The sequence below is a fragment of the Lycium barbarum genome, chromosome 7, assembly GCF_019175385.1.
Source record: "Lycium barbarum isolate Lr01 chromosome 7, ASM1917538v2, whole genome shotgun sequence".
In the NCBI taxonomy this organism is placed as follows: Eukaryota; Viridiplantae; Streptophyta; class Magnoliopsida; order Solanales; family Solanaceae; genus Lycium; species Lycium barbarum.
The window spans coordinates 121,484,363-121,499,840 of NC_083343.1; the positions used below are offsets into that span (position 1 = coordinate 121,484,363).

Here is a 15,478-nt window from a genome sequence, read left to right on the forward strand (position 1 = left end):
TCCCCACAGCAGCCGCACCCCATGACGACATGATCCCGTAATGGCGTTTTCAAACCCAATTTAAAATATTCCTCCAACCTTAACACCGAGACCACCACTGTAACACCTCGTAGCTTTGGGCGAAAGTTTGACTCATAAGATGATAACATAATGGAACCAATATGAGGGTTATAGGAAGTGTTTTGAAAACCAATTAAGTCATAAGAAATGTCTTTGGGCAAAGAAAAGTTGGAAGCCACTCTACGGGGCATGTTTGCAAGTGAGTTTGTAGAAGGTCTTACTTCCTACGACCATAACCCCTCTATTAATTTGGAATTTGGGAAAACTTCCTTGATGAAAGTTGTATCCCTTTGAAATAGATTTCCAACGGTATATTATGGGTCTTGAACAGAGCTTCGTACAAAGAGTTATGCCTATTTTACCGAACGCTGTGCAGAACCGACACCTGCCGCGCGTGCGGGCGCGTGCGATGGCCCCGCGCCGCACGCCGATCGCACAAAAACCCCTACTCTGACTAATGATCTGAGTATGGTCGTGCGCTGCATGTGCGTCGCGCGACCATCGCATAACAGGGTCAGTTTCGGGTCAAAAGTCGGGTTTACGCGTTTTTTTGTTATATTTAGGATTTGGGGTTATTTCCCCAACATCCCATTCACGAAAACTCACCCTAAATTCAGAGAGAACCAAGTCCTAAACCTCAAGATCTTCCAAGGTAAGTTTTTATCATGATTCTAGGTTGAATCCAAGTCCCCAAAACCCTTCAAATCCATAGAGTTATGATTGGAATATTATTGTTGGATGTGGAAACCCTAGAACCCGAATTCAAGAGGATTGGACTTCAAAAAGGTAATGTTTCTACTCCCTAATCATTTATAGTTGTGAATTGATGAATTCTTGGGAGAATAGTAAATGGGTTTGATAAAGAGAATTATATGAACTATGCTAGATTTTTGGATTGTTGACTTGGGATTGTTGTATTCATGTGGGTGATGAAGAATGATGTTAATTACATCTAATTGAGATTGTAGAATTAGCTAGAAGTAATAGAATGGGGATTGGGTGAAGAAAACACCATTAATAAAGGTTGTGGAGCTTCATGCCCACCAAGTGTTTGATAAAATGCTTAGATGGTCAAAGCATGGATATTGTTGCTAATATAGAATCCCTATGACCTGTATTGTTATAGATTAAAGTTGAAGGGATTGAAAGACATTGTGATACGCTCAAAAGCAGGAAGTCAAGGTATGTAGAACTTCCATCCACATGTGGGAATCTCTACGTTCTTCCCCATGCTCCGTTTCTTAATATTCATGAAGTTCAAATCCTAAGGCACTAAATCCAACATATTGGTAGCCCGTAGTTATGTATTTATGTACATGAATCTTGTATCTATATTTGTTATTGTATTCCTAATCTTCCATTACGGTTATTAGGAATCCCAGCTTAATCCATGAATCATGAATTCTTCCTCATGTGTTCTCATTATGTTTATATGAAACTTTATGATTCTATCTAGGAAGTTACAAGCATGTTTTCAAGTCAATTATATATATGATTACGAACTATTGTGATTACTCATGAATCAAGAACATGTTTGCAAGACTATGACAAGTTATCTTATGAAACTATATTTCAAGTTATTTCATGAAACCATGTTTACAAGCTATTTCATGAAACCATGTTTACAAGTTATTTCGTGAAATCATGATTACAAGACAAGTACAAGTTAATTCACGAAAATCATGGGCTTCTTAGCCAACAATATTATGTTCATGGTTTTTGGAGTTGCACGAATTACCGAGAAGGCTCAGATAGCATGAAACTACGTAGCCACCGTAGGACAAGGATCGCTCCGCCCAGATAGGACGATACCTTAATTTTACACTGAATGGATCCATCAGGCACGTTACCACCTTATACCCTGGCAAGGTATAGGGGCTCTGCTGGTCCGGCGAGGTACCAGACTCCACGTATCCACGTGGTGATATCATGTGTCGGTTTATGAAATGCTCTCCCTACTTATCATGTTTTACTTATGTTATATATATATGTACTCATGCTCATGCTCATGTTCATGTCCAGGTTTTCAGTTTCAGTTCTTATCATGTTATTCCATGTCCCGTGTTCTTTCTTTCAGTTGTTTTACATACCAGTACATTCAATGTGCTGACGCCCCCTTTTATTGCCCGGGGGCCTGCATTTCACGATGCAGGTACTGATATACAGGACGACACATCTGCTCAGTAAGACAGTATTCGTATCAGCTTATTGGTGAGCCCCATCTCATTCGGGGTTTAGTCAACTTTTGTTTTATGCTTAGTTATGCATCTAAGGTATGCTGGGGGCCTTGTCCCAGCAAGTATGTTTTCCAGTCAGACTCATGATAGAGGTTTTATAAACTAGACAAGTCAGTTATGTCATGTCAGACATTCGGAGTCGTATAGCCATTTTGGCTCATTCATGTTATTTCCGCACTCATGTTTAAACAAGTATTTTTATTAAGTATTATGACTTACTACATTTTATAAAGGCTCATCATGCATTCACGTTATATTCCGCTTATGTTATGTATCATGATGATTCAGCAGGCCATGTGGTTCGCTCGGTCACATGCAGTCAGGCACCGAATGTCGTGTTACGTCCAAGCCATGGTTCGGGGCGTGACAACCACCTTCATCTCTCCATTACCCAAAAATCCCGTAAGTTCTCTCCGTGACTTAAATTGGAGAATGCCATGGATGAATTTAATGCTCTAATTGAAAATAAGACATGGGAGTTAGTTCCTCGGCCTGCTAATGTTAATGTGATTCGGTCAATGTGGATTTTCCGTCATAAAAAGAAATCTAATGGTTCTTTTGAGAGGCATAAAGCCCGTCTTGTAGGTGATGGCAGGTCTCAACAGAAGGGTGTTGACTGTGAGGAGACCTTCAGTCCGGTGGTCAAGTCGGCATCCATTCGCACTGTGCTAAGTATTGCATTATCTTATTCTTGGCCCATCCACCAGCTCGATGTCAAGAATGTTTTTCTTCATGGCAATCTCTCTGACACTGTGTATATGCATCAACCATTGGGTTTTCGGGACCCCAATTTTCCTGATCATGTCTGATTATTGAAGGAGTCTCTCTACGGCCTGAAACAAGCCCCTCGGGCTTGGTACCAGCGGTTTGCTGATTTTGTCGCCACCATTGGCTTCTCACACAGCAAGTCTGATCACTCATTATTCATTTATCGCAGGGATTCTGATATTGCATATATACTGTTTTATGTCGATGACATCATTCTGACGGCCTCTTCAGACGATCTCCGTAAGTCTATTATGGCACTCTTAAGTGCCGAGTTTGCCATGAAAGACCTTGGTCCACTAAGCTATTTCTTGGGTATTGATGTTACTCGTAATGCAGATGGCTTATTTTTATCACAGAAGCAATATGCCGAAGAAATCCTGGAACGGGCAGGTATGTCACTCTGTAGCCCGTCTCCTACACCTGTTGACACAAAGCCGAAGCTAAGTGCCTCGAAAGATGCACCATTTGATGATCCGACTAAGTATCGTCAGCTTGTTGGGGCTTTGCAGTACCTTACATTCACTAGACCAGATATCTCTTATGCCGTCCAACAGGTATGTCTCCACATGCATGACCCTTGTAATGAACATATGGCTGCTCTTAAGCGTATTCTGCGCTACATTCAGGGGTCTATCGATTTTGGTTTGCATCTCTATAAGTCTTCTGTCAGCAGCTTAGTCTCCTATACAGATGCAGATTGGAGTGGCTGCCCGGATACCAGGCGCTCCACCTCTGGCTATTGTGTCTTCCTCGGTGACAACTTGATTTCTTGGTCCTCAAAACATCAACCTACACTCTCTCGTTCTAGTGCCGAGGCCGAATACAGGGGAGTTGCTAATGTTGTCTCTGAATCCTGCTGGATCAGGAATTTACTCCTTGAGCTACATTGCCCGATCCAAAAGGCGACACTTGTTTATTGTGACAATGTGAGTACGATATACTTATCAGGTAACCCAGTACAACATCAGCGCACTAAACACATTGAAATGGACATACACTTTGTTCGCAAAAAAGTTACCCGTGGCGAGGTTCGTGTCCTTCATGTTCCGTCCCGATATCAGATTGCAGACATTTTTACAAAAGGGCTTCCGCGCGTACTGTTTGATGACTTTCGGGACAGTCTAAGCGTTCGTCCACCTCCCGCTTCGACTGCGGGGGTGTGATAACGGTTGTATTTTGTCATTATTCTGTACAGCTAGAATATTAGTCATTATTATGTACAGCTAGAATATTTCCTAGAATATTATGTATAGCTAGAATATCTCCTAAAATTAGGTAAGTCTTTTGTATATATTGATGACATTCAATCATAATGAAGGTAAGGAATTGATTTCCTATAGTGACAAATCTATTTGTCAACCCTACATGCATTTGAAAGTTCAGTGTTGATTTAATTGTTATATGTCTGGAAAGGAGAAATTGTGAATATGCATACCTGGAGAAGATTTTGATTTGCTAACTCTCTTTGCAAGAATTATGGGGAATTCTTTAAGCTCCTCCAGATGTTGGAAAACTTTATTCCCACAGTGGTCAACTAATTCTTCCCAAAGGGTCAGTTTTGTTGGCTTTTTCCTGCATGAAATATAAATAAGATGGTTATTGTTATCAGACTTTAATTCCAATATAGCGTATAACATATATCGCAAAGCAACATTAAGCACAACTATAACTAAATGTAGATAGCAAGCCACTAAGCTAAAGAGAATGCGGAAGAGAGTACAAAATATGTAGAGAACACAAAATTCACAGATTCACTTTCTCTAACTTAAAAGGCTACATTGTGGATTCTACCGAGTGAGAAGGAAAGAATCCCAGTTTATAGGAGCTTGCTTTTTGCCCTCGTAACTAAAAGGAAATGTCAAATATTTCAGATTTATATTATCAGAAAAAAGATCTGATCAATACAGAACACATGTATTACCTATATTTCTGCTTGTTTTGGTTATAAGTGGAGTTTCTATGGTAATAGGTGATGGAATTCTTACAGCTGCTATTTCAGGTATGCCACTAATTTCTGGTTTGTATTTTTGGGGGATTTCCTTGCAGTTTTGTCAGTAATTTCTGATGCTGAACTTTCTTTGGCAGAAGCCCAACACTTATGTAAGACTCCTAACCTCGTTCCTTGAGATCATTATTGGTATATGCAGTTTTTGACTCCCTTCATTTCATTTTATATGACTGGGATTGGGCATGGATTTTAGGAAAGAAAGGCGGACTTCTGACATAGCAACTCCTTCCATCATATCATCCTTTTAACTAACAACAAACATAAAACAGAACACATACAAAATATTTGATGTACTAAACTGAATAATCATATATGCAAATGGAGGAACGGTAAGGAAATGAGATTAATTGTAATAATCAATTATAGAACTTACGCTCAGGAAAAAAATACAAACCTGACTAATGCTACGTGCACATAAAAGCCTTGAACATTATTATCTTTGTATTCATTTTGAAGCTAGGCACACTGATGTGTGTCATAACTTTTTGAAATCTACAACATGACATCCTATCATAATGGACAACCCCTTCTAATTATTTTCTCATGGCCTATAAAAAAGTTTTGCGTTTCTTACTAAAGAAGGAAAATACATAATGATTCCTGTAATAGCTGGGAAAACTAAAGAAATCAGATTCTAGATTGCAGCAATTACTGGAACTTTTAGGCCCGAGCAGCCAACTGGATGTTCATGTTAGTTTTTTAGCAACTTATATAGGTCTACGACCTCAACAGAAAATTTCAGAGGTGTTCAAGAAATTTTAGCAAAGTACCAATGTAGAAATAAAATTATTACCCTGGAGAAGGAAGCGTCACTCTTTTGAGCCTACAATCTACTTAAACAACCTTCAGTTTGAGGGAGAACATCTTGATTATAATTTTTTCTATGGCATGCACTTTAATGTGTTTTTTCGTATATCTTCGGTACGGTGCAAGATAGTTTATGAAACTGTAAAGATATTGGCGATAGGACTTCGTAATCTAGATTGCAGAAAATAAAGAGAAAAAACAACAGATAGTATGTCAATCAAGAAGTAGTAGCTGAAAAAAAGGAGGAGCTATAGAACTAAAAGGTGGAGACAGGCGTACTTACTGATAATCCATGATGATGAACTCTTGCATTTTGCTCCTATTATTCGCATATGTCCAAGGGCGACCGTTAATTACAACGGCAAGAACATCTTGTAGTGAACAAAGAACGTAAAATAACTCAAAGGATGATAGAAATTATTGTGCTGTAGTAATCAATGAACAATTTTCGAGATTATCAAATGGTGCAAGTGTTAGCCGCGTTGGTGGCGGTAGTGGATCTTCAGGAGGAATAACTTTTTCTATTGGTTCAATGATTGTGCTACTGTCAATTGTCCAAGTAAAGTCATGAATGGGAGTTCCATATGCATGGCTTGATTCCTTCACATTTGCCGCAGACACCAAATAAGTCTAAAAAGGTTCGAACAGGTCTTTATAATGCCCAATATCTACACCGAAGATAAGAGCTTCAACTTGAGTTTCCTGTAAATAAAAAAGGAATAGATTCATATCTTCGCTTAGGAATAAACTTAAATGCATGACTACACTATTTCAAAACGAACGCAAAAGTTTAGTTATTTTTGATAGAGTTATGAGTTCAACATCTAATACCTGTTCATCTTGCAGTAGCATGAGCTGGAATTTTTTGGTCTTTTGTTGGTTCTCTCGTGGCTGTCCTTTGTCTACTACTTGGATCTTGTTGGTCCACTCTTCAGTTGTTGAAGTGATTGCATTGATACTGAGTCTTTCAGCCATGTCCAGCTTATCTGAAATTGCAATATAGATATACAACATGTATCAAAATCATGTATAGTGTGAAAAGGGATGAAATGTAAATACATATACATAGTAATTTAATAAACTTGTATATATGATTTATCGGGGAAAAAATATGGTGTGAGTTCATGAAAAAGCCTTTTCAATAATTTCATCATACACTACGTTGTATGTAGAGTGATCATCGTTATCACCAGCAATGGGTGGTCTGATTAATATTTTGACACAATTGGAACTTTTGGCTCTTGACAAAGCAACATACAATTGACCATGAGAAAAGACAGGTTCGCGCAAATAAATACCTACGAAGTTCAATGTTTGGCCTTGAGCTTTATTGATTGTCATTGCAAAAGATAGTCGTATTGGGAATTGTATTCTTTTAAATGGAATTGGTAATTTTTCATCTTCCGATGTCGATAGTGGTATTTGTGGAATGAATACATGTCTATGTTTAAAATCACCGCTAGATATTGTAGTGCTGATAACATGCGGCTTAAAGTCATTGCAGATCAATCGTGTTCCATTACAAAGACCTTCAGAAGGATTCAAATTACGTAATAATAAAATAGGACAATTTTTTTCAAGGTCAATTTATAAGGAGGCAGACCAGCAGGATTCAGAGTGTGCAACAAATCTTCATATTCACTTTGATCTTTTGGATCAATGGTTTCATCAGTCGCAAGATATATTCTTTCTTCGGTTGGAAACTGAATAATTAGCATGTTATTTATTTTGTCTACGAAATCGTTTTTTGTTGTTAGAATAGCACGAGAAGTTATAAAAGAAATGCTTGAATGGGAGGTGTGTAAATTAGGGTAAATAGCTTGAAATAAAAGATTTAACGAATCTCTTTCCTTGGTAAATGGGATAATCAAAGAGCGGGGTATTTCAATTTTACCTTGATCAGTTGTTCGTTCTTTTCCGTTACCGATTCTCATTAAATATTCACAAAACTCAGGATCTGTTTTTGCACGCATATTTTCCACTAGCTGCAATTTCTCAAGTTGATTCCATATTTCAGAGCAAAGTAAGCTTTCAGGCACAAAATCTTCTTGTTTTCCACTACGAACAACGGGAAGTATTTGTCTGAAATCACCACAAAGACAACTACCTTTCCGCCAAAAAATATATTTGTTTCCATTAAATCTTTTAGAAGCCGATCAAAAGCTTCGACTATTTCTTTTTTTGCCATTGAAATTTCGTCCCATACAATAAGTTTTGCATCTCGAATCAAAGACACTAGTGAGCTTTGTTTACTGATGTTGCAACTGAAATTTCCATCAATAAGGATAGGAAATTTAAAGCGAGAATGAGTTGTCCTACCACCAGGAAGAAGTGAAGCTGCAACACCAGAACTTGCAGTCGCTAAAGCTATAAATCCTCTATATCTCATAGTGGCTAATAAAGCACGGTATAAAAAGCTTTTACCGGTCCCCCAGGTCCATCAATAAAGAACGCTCCTGATTTACTTGAAAATACTCTATCAAGAATTTTATTGTAAGCTCTTCTTTGTTCAATATTTAGTTTATTTTGTAGTAATAGATCTTCTTCACTAACAGTGATATTTCTCTCATAGTAAACATCTTTAGCTTCGTTTGCTAATGTTGATGCTTTAATTGTTTTCGGAATTAGTTTAAATTCGTTGATATCGCGACCAATTGAATGGAGAATATCATTAATATGGTTCAACACTTTGTAACGGATTTCTCTTGTGTTCATATTTGGAAAGTTTTTGAAATCTTCAGACATTGGAGCTTCAATTTTTTCCCACAATTCTTTTGGATTACAATAGGTCAACAACATAGCAAACAAGTGTCTTAGACTGGATGGCATTTGATAACTTACTGCTTCAGACATACATTCTGTCAAGTTATTATCAGAAAGTAACAATCCTCTTTTTTCAGCAGATTCTCTAAAGGTTTTACAATGTGTGTTGTTTGCTGTTAGCAAATCTTCATATGATTTTGGTACTCTTACATTCATTAAGAGCAATCTAAGGTAGTATCTTTCTCCTTCAGTTGGATGACAAGTCACAACACGACCAATAGTGTATCATCGTATACGCCGTATCCATGTTTTATATGACGCTGACCATACAAAATATTCTTGAAATTCTTGATATAATAAATTCAAACTCTTAGCGTAGTCGTCCACTCTATTCATTTCCAAAAACTCAGTTAACATTGTTTTCTTCATCATAGGATTGTTTACAATTCTACTGATATTGTCAGTACTCTTAAAGGAAACAAATTGTTGTCCATCAAGATGTAATTGAAGATGGTATACACTTGGAGACATTTCGCTGATAGCAAAAGCAAATATTCGCCATACAGCTTCAGGTACTGATACCCATCTAGTAGATTGATATTCTTTTATTTCATCTATCTCTATATTTGTCTCGTTGTTATGTATTTGAAATGTAATTTTATCATGTCCTTTACAAATATATTTATAAATGTATTTGACAACTTTAATGTCTGAACAGATTTCAACATTTACATGGCAATTAAATTTACATAATAGAAAAGGATTGTAAGGGACAACCCAAGAATTATCAAGAAGGTGTCCTCTTATTTCCACACACTTTCCTGTATTACGTCTTTTATAGATTGGGTATGAATTTTTTCCTTTTGTTTTTTCTTTGGATATTTGAACTTGCAACAACCTTTCTTTTTCATGCAAGGACATGTAGGATCTAACTGGCCACAAGGTCCATGGATCATATGTTGTGTAACAAGCTTATATAAATGGGGATTTATTTCAGGATTTGGAAATTCAGCGCAAACAAAGCGATCATATGCTTCAGGATTCAGTATTTTGTAGTTATCATCAAGTATAATTAAAAAATGAGCATGAGGTAGTCCCCTTTTTTGAAATTCTACCGTGTACATAAATGCTGCCACTTTACCGAATATGTGGTTTTTTAGTATATCTTTTTTCAGTTCTTCTATTTTTGCTCGGAACACTCGGCAAATTAATTCAGGTCTATTTTGTGCTTTATCAGTTGACAGAAGATTTTCTTCAATCTCAGCCCAAGAGGGGTTACATGTGATAGTTAAAAATATATCAGGTCTTCGAAAACGTTGGACCAACGCTATAGCATCCATGTATCATCGGCGCATATCTCTTGGATCTCCTGTGAAGCTAAGAGGAAGAAATTTGTACTTTCCTACCTGTGAAGCATCTCTTTCACCCCGTCGTAGAACATCTAAAAGTCCTCATAACGAATCTGTTCTAAATAAGTCTTGATTACAATAAGCAAAGTCTAATCTTTGAGTTTCAATTTTGATCCATTCATCCACTGTGTATTGTTGGAATAATCTTCCTGTATGTAGAATTATATTTTCAACATCTCTCATTTGTAATTTGTAATAATAATATTCACGACAAGAGACGTTGTTTCTTTTTCGTTTTCCTTTTTGCGTAAATTCAGCTTCCATATCAAAAAATCCATCAATTGAAGCCATATTCGTTATATTTGGTAATTGTTCGTGTTCGCAATACTTTTGTCTTGAAGTAGAGGTAGCAGAAGGATTAATCTTATGGATACCACAATCCCATCCATTTTCACCATGAGGGAATAACAATGGATATTGTAATGCATCATAACAACCATAATAATAATTCACCAACTGACTTCGTTCGCTTTTCGTGTATACGCGAATATGTGGTGTAGGAATACAGGTTTCAATAATTTGTTCTACCCATATTCCAGCAACCTCTGATGCAGTTGGTAAATTGTATATTCTTTGGTCTAAACCAGCATCACATTTTAAAGCAATGTAGAAATCAGATAATTGAGGGATATTTATCAGAGATTTTAAGAAGATAGTATACGGATTAACTTTTAATATTTCCATTAAAGTTTTCACGATACTTTCATTCATCTTGTTTGAACACGCCATTCGATTTTAACCTCATTTTCACAATCAAAGAAATATAATTCCAAATTTCTTCTTTTTTGATTAGATGGTATTAAATCATTTATGAAATGATACATCTTCCCTTGAACTCGAAATGTGTAAATACCCTTTGTACCTTTTTTCTAACTCTTTGTCATAAGTTACTCCAAGAGATGTGAATGCGAAAATATTATTATATGTTCGTATATAAGTTCGAAAATGTTCGGACTCATCATTTTTTCCTAGATACAAATTTCTTAATTCTGTTGGCACTTCGTGTGAAATGAGATGAACAGTATCATTGTTACAACAAAATGCGAGTGTTTCATACTCAAATCTTTTCGCGCCACAAAATTCACACCTGGGAACCGCCTTTAATGTAGAATAATTCACTAATGGCTGAACACTTTCTAAGCTTCTAATTTCTCCAAAATTACAACCTGCATATTCAAGCTACGCCTTAACGATATGTTAAACTTATTGAAGACACATGTTGTCATTCATATTAACAATGTTTAACTAAACTTATTTTTTCTTAGTTTTAATCTTACCTGGTTGTGTAAAAAGCAATGGCTCTCCCGTAGTATATGCATTGGTTGATTCAATAGTACTCGAGCTGGCAATAGGATGTCTACTGCTCGACTTAGCTTTGTTTGCTCGTACCCGCGCGAGGAGGGCCTCTTTTTTATCAGTTTGCATCGTTTTGTATAGTTCTCGTCGCCTAGCCTTTTTGTCAACATGTACTTTTTCAGAATTTTGGTTCGTTTTAGTATTTGTGCTTGATATTTTCACTACGCTTTATATTCCCTGAAGGTGAGATATTAATTGCATCTTTACTTTGTCTTTCTTATTACTTGTTCCTATCGTAAAAAGGTGAAACAAAAACGGGGGAAGGTGAAAGAAAAAAAAAAAAAAAAAAAAAGAAAGCAGCCAATCACAAACACGAAAATATAGTGTCTATTTAGTTATTCATGTCTATCATATCTCTTTGACATCCATATTCCGACCCCACGAAACATACAAATGACAACATAGTAGTTGCAAAATAAGCTAAATTGCTTAATGATATTAGTGAGCTTCTGATAGAATTCTAACAATTGATGTTGTATTTGATCTTTGCACATCACTATCTAATTTGTGGAAGGAATTATTGCAGTGAAAAAAATCAGCAATTTAGTTACCGGGGAATAACTTCAAGATGGAAAATGAACGGAAGACCCTACAAGGCTATGGAACTGAACAGGGTTGTAGGATGCGAGAAGGTGAAAAGTCGAATTTTTCCCCTAGCTTTTTGAAACCATCAAAAGGTGAATTCAATTCACAAAATATGAAATTTGGGTTGTTACCAGAACTCAGTGAACCCTGTTTATCTATATCAAAATTGTGAAATTTGATTTCAATTACAGTTCCATGTGAAACAATGTATATATCTTGATGAGTACATTTACATATACAATGATATATATAGTGTACATGTAGATGAAAAGATAAGATTAAAACTCTAAGTATAGTTATCCTCTTAAGTACAATAATAATCCAAAATAATTTGAATAACAAAGTTATCAGTTATCACTCCCCCTCAAGCGATGCACGATCTGGAAGAATGCAGAGCTTGTTGCGCAAGAACAACAGTCGTGGTGAAGGAAGTGCCTTGGTCAATAAATCAGCAAGTTGATCTTGACCAGGGACATATTGAACTCGGAAAACGCCTGCGGCAACCTTTTTCACGAACAAAATGAATATCGATCTCAACATGCTTGGTACGAGCGTGCTGAACAGGATTTTGTGCCAGATAAATACTACTAATATTGTCACAAAAAATTGTAGAAGGTGAAGAAGGAGAAACATGAAGTTCCTATAGAAGGGAGTGTAACCATGTTATTTCAGCAGTCGCATGAGCAACTGCTCTATATTCAGCTTCAGCACTTGATCGAGAAACAACACTTTGTTTCTTAGAAGACCAAGAAATAAGATTTGGGCCAAGAAAAATACAATAGGATGAAGTAGATCGACGAGTGGCAGGGCAACCAGCCCAATCCGCATCACTGTAACATTGTAAATTGTCAATAGAACCACCAGGAATAAATAAGACATGATCCAGAGAACCTTGCAAATATCGCAAAAATTTTTTGACGGCAGTATAATGAATGTCCAAGGGTGAATGCATAAATTGAGACACTTGATTAACAGCAAAGGCAATGTCCGGACGGGTGAAGGTAAGTACTAGAGACCACCAACAAGGCTTCTATAAAGATTCGGATCATAAAAGGGAGGAGAATCTTCCAAATGAAGTAGGGACTTAGGAGAAAGAGGAGTAGAAACTGGTTTGGAAGACAGCAAATTTGCACGAGTGAGAAGGTCTTTTACGTACTTGGACTGACAAAGAAAATAACCCCCATTGCGAGCAACAATAGAAACACCAAGAAAATAATTAACAGTTCCTAAGTCATTCATTGAAAATTCAGATTTAAGAGTCTGAATTAGAGACTTAAGTAAAGAACTAGAAGAGGCAGTGAGGAGAATATCATCAACATAGAGAAGAAGAATAGCAATGTCTGAATTATGTTTGTAAATGAAAAGAGAAGGATCAGACATACTATTTTGAAATCCATTACTTAGAATAAAGAAAGTGAACCGATGAAACCATGTAGGAGCTTGCTTTAAGCCATAAAGAGCTTTGTTCAACCGACAAACATGATGAGGAAATTGTGGATAAACAAAGCCAGTAGGTTGCTTCATATATACCAGTTCGTTAAGATTTCCATGTAAAAAGGCGTTCTTAACATCTAATTGATGAACAAGCCATTTCTTAGATGCAGCAAGGGCGAGAATACTGCGAATAGTGACTGGTTTCACCACAGGACTAAATGTTTGATCATAGTCCAGTCCTTGTTGTTGTTTGTAGCCTTGGGCTACAAGACGAGCTTTAAAACGCTCCAGAGAACCATCAGATTTTTGTTTAATGCGGTATACCCAACAACAGTCAATAATATTGGTGTGAGAGGGAGGTGGTACTGAGTCCCATGTGCGATTAGCCATGAGAGCATTGTATTCATCGGCCATAGCACGCCTCCAATGAGGACACTTAGAAGCTTGAGTAAAAGATGAAGGTTCAGATGAAATTGTAGAGGAATGAAAAAGTAGAGAATGAAGGACTCGAGGCTTAAGAGATCCTGTTTGCTTACGGGTAATCATGTGATGTGTTTTAGAATCATAAGATAAGTTTGAAATTTTAGTTTGAGAAATAGGAGAGCAATGTGAGATATGAGTATTAGGAGGTAAAGAACTGTTCTGGCTAACATTTGGAGAGGAGTCACGTTGCAACATGAATTGATGAGATGTAGTTGGTTTAGGAAGGAATTGTCCAGGTGGCAATGTATTTTTATTGCAAGGGGAAATCTGATGATTATTTTGAAATTGTACAGGAGGTTGAGATAAGGCTTGAGGTGGAGAAGAATTAGGAGGTAAATTAGGAGCCAATTGTTGCATAAATTGTGGTGTGTGATCAGATATAATAGGAGAATTTTCAGCATTAATGGGAGATAATAATTGTGCAGGTCTTTGAAAGTTCCTATCCTGAGAATTAGGAGAAACACTTGAAGATAAAGGAGGATAAATATCAATTGAAGAAGGAAGTTTAAAGAGGGTAGAAGAGCTAGATTCTGATGAAGTTGATGGAAGAAGATAAGGATAAGGAAAGAAATCCTCGTTGAACCTAACATGTCTAGAGATATACACTTTGTTAGTTGTAGGATCAAGACATCTATATCCTTTGTAGTTATCGGGATAACCAAGAAAGATACAATGTTTCGAACGAGGACTCAACTTGTGAGAGGAATATTCACGTAAATTGGGATAACATGAACAACCAAAAACACGTAAGTGATAGTAGGTAGGAACCTTAGCAAAAAGAGCTTCAAACGGCGTCTTAAAATGAAGTTTAGATGACGGGAGAATATTTAAAAGATGGACAGCAGTGTGTAGGGCTTCAACCCAAAATTGAGAGGGAAGAGAGGCTTGAAATAATAATGAACGGACCATATTTAAAATAGTGCGATGCATTCGTTCAGCTTTCCCATTTTGTTGGTGAGTGTGAGGACAAGAAATGCGAAGCAAAACGCCATTATCATTAAGAAATGAACGAAAAGCCTGAAGCTTAACAAACTCGGCAGCCCCGTCACATTGAAAAGATTTTAATTTTATAGAAAATTGGGTCAATATATATGCGTAAAATTGCTTGAACGTAGAAAAAGTATCAGATTTCCGCTTTAGAGGAAATACCCAAGAAAATTTTGTGAAATCATCATGGAATAGAATATAATACCGAAAACCAGTAAAAGAAGGAATAGGAGAAGTCCAAATATCACTATGAATTAATTCAAATGGAGATGAAGAAACAGAGCGAGAAGCCATAAATGGCAATTTCTGGTGCTTGCCAAGTTGACAAGCATTACATAAATTGTCCAAACTTTTGAATGAAGAACAAGGTAACTTATTGACCCTAACTAAACTAGCTAAAACAGCAGAGCTTGGATGTCCTAGACGACGATGCCAAAGGTTTGGTGAGACACGAGCAGCAGCAAGAGCGGAGTAAGTTGAAGCAGAATCACCAAGACGAGAAGAAATTGCATAAAGCGGTCTAAGACTATTGCACCGAAGTAGAAGTCTCTTCGTCATGAGGTCCTTAATAGAAAAAACAA

General features: G+C 36.9%; 3 protein-coding genes across 3 annotated transcripts; 1 reads left to right on the forward strand and 2 right to left on the reverse strand.

The window, feature by feature from the left end:
- The first annotated feature begins 3,316 nt into the window (after window positions 1-3,316).
- LOC132601852 (uncharacterized mitochondrial protein AtMg00810-like) lies at window positions 3,317-5,191 on the forward strand. Its single transcript, XM_060314911.1, has 3 exons — window positions 3,317-4,013; window positions 5,035-5,064; window positions 5,112-5,191. Exons 1-3 carry the CDS (start codon window positions 3,317-3,319, stop codon window positions 5,189-5,191), a joined length of 807 nt encoding a protein of 268 aa, XP_060170894.1.
- A 1,106-nt stretch (window positions 5,192-6,297) lies between these two features.
- On the reverse strand, window positions 6,298-8,269 carry LOC132601853 (uncharacterized). Its single transcript, XM_060314912.1, has 4 exons — window positions 7,988-8,269; window positions 7,775-7,865; window positions 6,712-6,866; window positions 6,298-6,510 (listed from the first exon to the last, which is right to left on the reverse strand). The coding sequence occupies exons 1-4, from the start codon at window positions 8,267-8,269 to the stop codon at window positions 6,298-6,300; spliced, it is 741 nt and encodes a 246-aa protein (XP_060170895.1).
- Window positions 8,270-8,274: 5 nt separating this feature from the next.
- LOC132601854 (uncharacterized) lies at window positions 8,275-9,983 on the reverse strand. Its single transcript, XM_060314913.1, has 3 exons — window positions 9,542-9,983; window positions 9,012-9,353; window positions 8,275-8,888 (listed from the first exon to the last, which is right to left on the reverse strand). The coding sequence occupies exons 1-3, from the start codon at window positions 9,981-9,983 to the stop codon at window positions 8,275-8,277; spliced, it is 1,398 nt and encodes a 465-aa protein (XP_060170896.1).
- Window positions 9,984-15,478: the final 5,495 nt, after the last annotated feature.